This window comes from Humulus lupulus, chromosome 9 (assembly GCF_963169125.1).
Source record: "Humulus lupulus chromosome 9, drHumLupu1.1, whole genome shotgun sequence".
In the NCBI taxonomy this organism is placed as follows: domain Eukaryota; kingdom Viridiplantae; phylum Streptophyta; class Magnoliopsida; order Rosales; family Cannabaceae; genus Humulus; species Humulus lupulus.
In genome coordinates, this window is record NC_084801.1 from 57,018,463 (window position 1) to 57,024,462 (window position 6,000).

At 28.1% G+C, this 6,000-nt stretch overlaps 1 protein-coding gene across 1 annotated transcript; it reads left to right on the top strand.

Moving 5' to 3' along the window:
- Window positions 1-3,525: 3,525 nt before the first annotated feature.
- On the top strand, window positions 3,526-4,943 carry LOC133799741 (regulator of nonsense transcripts UPF2-like). The gene is made up of 2 exons (XM_062237741.1): window positions 3,526-3,599; window positions 4,611-4,943. The coding sequence occupies exons 1-2, from the start codon at window positions 3,552-3,554 to the stop codon at window positions 4,941-4,943; spliced, it is 381 nt and encodes a 126-aa protein (XP_062093725.1). The 5' UTR covers window positions 3,526-3,551.
- The last annotated feature ends 1,057 nt before the right edge of the window (window positions 4,944-6,000 follow it).

Here is a 6,000-nt window from a genome sequence, read left to right on the forward strand (position 1 = left end):
TGGTTGAAAGCTTGCCATCATGGACTGTATCATGTTCAATTCCAAGTTGACAGGCTGAAATTGTGGAGGTTGGATGCTTGGATTTGTTGTTTGCAAATATTGTTGCATTTGCTGGAAGTTGTTGTTCTGGGTCATAAAGGCTTGACTGAAGTGTTGAATCATGGACTGGAAAGCCTCAGGTGGTATTATCGGAGGGCCAACTATGGTGGACGGAAATGGTGATGCCTCTGATTGTGAAGAGGATCGGGTGGCGCTTGAGGCAAATGTACTAGTGCCCTTCAACTTCCGTCCAATACCTCGGTTGTGGCCACGACGTTGACCAAGTACCTTAGAGACGACTTGTGTCTCATTGACATTGGCACTTCCTGCTTCAGATTCAGATTGAGACTGAGATTGGGATTGTGTCTGGACTTCTTGCTGCAAGGCATCCTGCAGTTTAGAAACAAGACAATTAATACATAATATAATTGAATAATATACATAGATACAAAACTTAGAAAGTTACTTACATATGCATCATTAGCATTCGTGTTCACCCATCTTCGTGTCGGATAATTGTGCATGTCATGGAAGGTATCGATAATGCTGGGCAGTTCCTTGCACTACTACAAAACTGGGCTTTCCCAACACCTAACCACAACAGTCAACTCTGTTGACTGTCGTAATTGCTTAGCAGGACTCTACGCCGACAGTTAAAAACTGTAAGCATAGAGACCAACGTCGACAGCTAATAACTGTCACCGTTGCTTTTGACTGTGTCTATTGACCCCAACGCTGACAGTTAATTCGAGACCAATGCCGACAGTTAAAATGTGTCGCTATTGACCCCAACGCTGACAGTTAATTCGAAACCAATGCCGACAGTTAAAATGTGTCGCTATTGACCCCAACGCCGACAGTTAATTCGAGACCAATGCTGACAGTTAAAATGTGTCACTATTGACCCCAATGCCGACAGGTAAACGGTGTCGCTATTGACCCCAATGACGGCAGTTAATAAAAGTCCAATGCCGACAGTCATAAAATGTCACCAAAATTCAAATAAAATATTATAATTAATTAATAGTATAATTTTAAAAATAAGCTAAATAATGTAAATATATATATATATTTATAAAAATTATTTATTTATTAAAAACTTTTAAAACTATATTTTTTTTGTTTCTAAATTTTTCATGACTTTTGTATTTATAATAATTTTTATATTAAAATTAAAATTTATTATTCTGTAACATATTTATAAAATTAATTATATTATTAACAATATTATTCTTTAACATATTTATAAAATTTGTATTAGTTAAAATAGAGTTGTTTTATTAATTGGAAAAATATTGTAAAAAAATTAATGAATAGTATAATTTTAAAAATAAAGTAAATTATGTAAATATATATTTATAAAAATTATATATATTTATTAGAAAATTTTAAAACTAGATTTTTTTTGTTTCTAAATTTTTCATGTTAACTTTTGTATTTATAATAATTTTTATATCAAATATTAAATGCATTATTCTTTAACATATTTATAAAATTAACTATATTATTCTTTAACACATTTATAAAATTTGTATTAGTTAAAAAATAGTTGTTTTATTAATTGGAAAAATATTGTAAAAAATTTAATGAATAGTATAATTTTAAAAATAAAGTAAATTATGTAAATATATATTTATAAAAATTATGTATTTATTAGAAACTTTTAAAACTTGATTTTTTTTTCTAAATTTTTCATATTATTAACTTTTTTATTAATAATAAATTTTATATCAAAATTTAAATTTATTATTCTTTAACATATTTATAAAATCAACTATATTGTTCTTTAGCACATTTATAAAATTTGTATTAGTTAAAAAAGAATTGTTTTATTAATTGGACAAATATTGTAAAAAAAATTAATGAATAGTATAATTTTAAAAATAAAGTAAATTATGTAAATATATATTTATAAAATTTATGTATTTATTAGAAACTTTTAAAACTAGATTTTTTTTTCTAAATTTTTCATATTATTAACTTTTGTATTTATAATAAATTTTTTATCAAAATTTAAATTTATTATTCTTTAACATATTTATAAAATCAACTATATTATTCTTTAGCACATTTATAAAATTTGTATTAGTTAAAAAAGAATTGTTGTATTAATTGGACAAATATTGTAAAAAAATTAATGAATAGTATAATTTTAAAAATAAAGTAAATTATGTAAATATATATTTATAAAATTTATGTATTTATTAGAAACTTTTAAAACTAGATTTTTTTTTTCTAAATTTTTCATATTATTAACTTTTGTATTTATAATAAATTTTATATCAAAATTTAAATTTATTATTCTTTAACATATTTATAAAATCAACTATATTATTCTTTAGCAAATTTATAAAATTTGTATTAGTTAAAAAAGAATTGTTTTATTAATTGGACAAATATTGTAAAAAAATTAATGAATAGTATAATTTTAAAAATAAAGTAAATTATGTAAATATATATTTATAAAATTTATGTATTTATTAAAAACTTTTAAAACTAGATTTTTTTTTTTTATAAATTTTTTATATTATTAGCTTTTGTATTTATAATAATTTTTATATCAAAATATAAATTTATTATTCTTTAACATATTTATAAATTAAATTAACTATATTATTCTTTAACACATTTATAAAATTTGTATTAGTTAAAAAAGAGTTGTTTTATTAATTGAAAATATATTGTAAAAAAATTAATGTATAAATTTATTAGTTATGATTTTTTTATTAATATATATATATGTTTAAATCATTTTTTTTATAAAAATGTATAGGAGCAATGCTGACAGTTAAAATGTGTAGTTGTTGGTAGGGGCAATGCCGACACCTATAAGCTGTCACTATTGGAGGCAATAACGACAGCTTATAGGTGTCGGCATTGGCCTCTTAAAAAAATTTCTCAACTCTAAAAAATTTTAGTTTCCCCCCACACCTCTCTTTTTCCCTCTTTTCCCTCTCTTTCTTTTTCCCTTTTTCTTTCTTCCAGCCAAACGCTCATCTTTCTTCCAGCCAACGTTCAGCCTCTTCTTCAGCCACCAGCCAGCCGTGTGTGACCCACACCACCAGCCACCTCCGACGTCGCCGACGCTGAACAACCAGCCACGCGTCTCCTCTGCAAGGTACCCATTTATTCACTTCTGACTATTAGTAATAGAATGTTGTTTCTTGTCTGAGATTTTTTATCACAGATTTGTATTTTGTCTATGGTTCTTTAAACAAGAGAAAAGTTAGAAGAATCTAGGCTATTGCATTGTAACCATGGCTTTTGGTTTATGCTTTTGTTGCACACAAAGTGTTTGATAAAATACACTTAGTGTTCTGCCTATTTGAGTTGCACACATGCTATTTCCTTCTTGTTTCTTGATCTCTTACACTTTTTTAAATGTCCTGTTTTTTTTATATATACACATTTATATCCTTGATAATTGGCCCAAACTCACGTTTATTATATATATAATTAGTTCACAGTGGCTGGGCACGACGGTGGGTGGGGGAGTCCCGGGTCTAGGCTCGATGGCGCAGGGGCTGGGCATTTTCTCAGTCCATTCCATCGTCACTCAGGTATGGAGACTCTCAGTCACTGCCCTCCATCTCTCAATCTCACTGCCCTCCCTCTCTCACTCTGGTCTCACTCTCTCAAGTATGGAGACTATTTATATTTTATAATTGCTATTTTTTTTTTTTTAATTCATTATTTTGTTTTGGTGAATATTGATCTATCAGATTTCATTGTGCTCTCTATTGTACTATCTGATTCTCTCTGATAAAAACAAGTCAATAAATAAATACATTATTATATGGTGTTTCTATTTTCTGGACTACATTTTTCTATTGCTATCAGATTTTCTCTTTTGCTATCAATAAATAAATACATTATTATATGGTTTTTCTATTTTCTGGACTACATTTTTGCTGGGCTGCATGAATCTGGACATAATCACATCACTCAACTTGATTGCATGACAAATAGTATTTGTTTAGCTTGCTCAAGTAGTGATGGATTTGGGTTTTTAGGACCCTAAAGTATACTTCTAAATAATTTACATATATTTACTTATTTTCTCGTGTGTGGGATCTTTGTAAACTTCTTGTCAAATGCCTTTCTTTGCCTTGTAATATTCTTCTCTCCCTGTGTAGAACCTTTGACATATTCTTTGGCACTCATGTACCACAAGGCTTAACTGGAATAATTTGTGCTATTTTATATTTAGGATATGTTCTATTTTGTTATCTAACGTGTTTCATGATTCACTCTTTCATATTCAGCCATTATGTCTGTTTCCTAAATTTACATTATGTACTGAAGTACATATCTAATGAACCTCCCGTGCTTTTTTTTTTTCCTGGCTAAATGAATACCCTTTGAGAGTATTCAATTTTATTATTGTGATGTTACATGCTTGTGAACCATGTACTGTATTTAATGTAAGATATATAGTATGGAGCTGTGCTTTTTTTTTTCTTTCTCAAATATGGAGTTTTACTTTGTTTGCAAGCATATGTTCCTGGGATTCTGTTACATTTTGGATCACAGCTTATGAGAGCATTCATTTTCTTTTAATTCTTTTGAAGGAACTGGCACCTGAATCAGACCAAGTTCAACAAACTGCCCAAGACACTGGAGAGATTTTTACAGATTCGGGTGCTTCACAGGAGGGCAGAAGTGCAGAAAAAGGGAAAGAAAAGGAAGAAAAGGATAAGGAGAAGAGTAAAGACCCTGAAAAAGAGAAAGGGAAAGAAAAAAATGATGATAAGAAAGGAGACACTGAAAAAGAGAAATTAAAAAGTATTGAAGGGACAAATTTAGATGCTTTATTGCAAAGGCTTCCAGGTTGTGTGAACCGTGATCTTATAGATCAATTGACAGTAAGTATACTTCTGAGTCCCTGTTCTTTGTTACTATGAAATTCAACTACAATCATATGTCTTTAATCTTCTTTGTTGTTGGTTTTTTTAATCTGTATTTGAAAAAAAAAAAAAAAAAGAGAAGAGAGAATTTTTTTGAAAAAAGAATTTTTTTTTTGCTTTGATATGTAAACTTCTACCTTGAAGATGTTACTGATTGTTGTAATATACATACATGTAGATTTGTTACTTGAATTCAGAAGTAAGTCGAAAAAAGCTTGTGAGGGCATTGTTTAATGTTCCAAGGACTTCATTGGAACTGCTACCATACTATCCACGCATGGTTGCCACATTATCAACATGCATGAAAGATGTTTCTTCCATGCTCCTACAAATTCTAGAAGAGGAGTTTCATTTCTTAATTAATAAGAAGGTACGTTTTAAAATATATTTGTATGATGCTAAAACTTGAAGTGGATAATATTCTAAATTATTTTTTTATTATCATTTTGACGAGCAATCAAGATTTTCAATTGAATTATATTTTGTTGCAGGATCAAATGAACATTGAAACAAAGATTAGGAACATTAGGTTTATTGGAGAACTATGCAAGTTTAAAATCGCACCAGCTGGTCTTGTTTTTAGTTTGTTTGAAGGTAATGTCCTAGTTGATGTATATATTTATTTCTGTTATATTTGTTGGAAGGTAAAATCGCACCAGCTGGTCTTGTTTTTAGTTGGCCTTGTTTTCCTTTTATCTTTGTTTATATATATATATATAAATAGTGTTAGGTTATTTGTATTTATAAGATATAATATTTAAAGTATAAAATTTGTATTTAGAAGATGTCATTAGATACTTTAGACACTTTCTCTTGATTTTGACAGCATAATCTTTTATGGTGTTTGTGCTTATAATAATTGTTCCGTGTTTTTTTACTAATCAGGATGTTTTGTTTATTTTTTATTTTTTTGTGAATAAATTATAGTCTTGCTATGTTTCGTGTTTGTTTTCATCAATTATATTTATAGCTTCATATAGTTCTCAAAGTTTAACTAAATTATGGATATAAGTTATTAATTTTATTTTTTTTATTTGTAAAGTTTGATGCTTGA

Excerpts from the sequence above, each read along its gene's own strand:
- LOC133799741 (XM_062237741.1), top strand. The coding sequence starts at position 3,552 with ATGGCGCAGGGGCTGGGCATTTTCTCAGTCCATTCCATCGTCACTCAG. Across the intron at positions 3,600-4,610 it reads TCCATTCCATCGTCACTCAG|GAACTGGCACCTGAATCAGA; the intron begins GTATGGAGACTC and ends ATTCTTTTGAAG.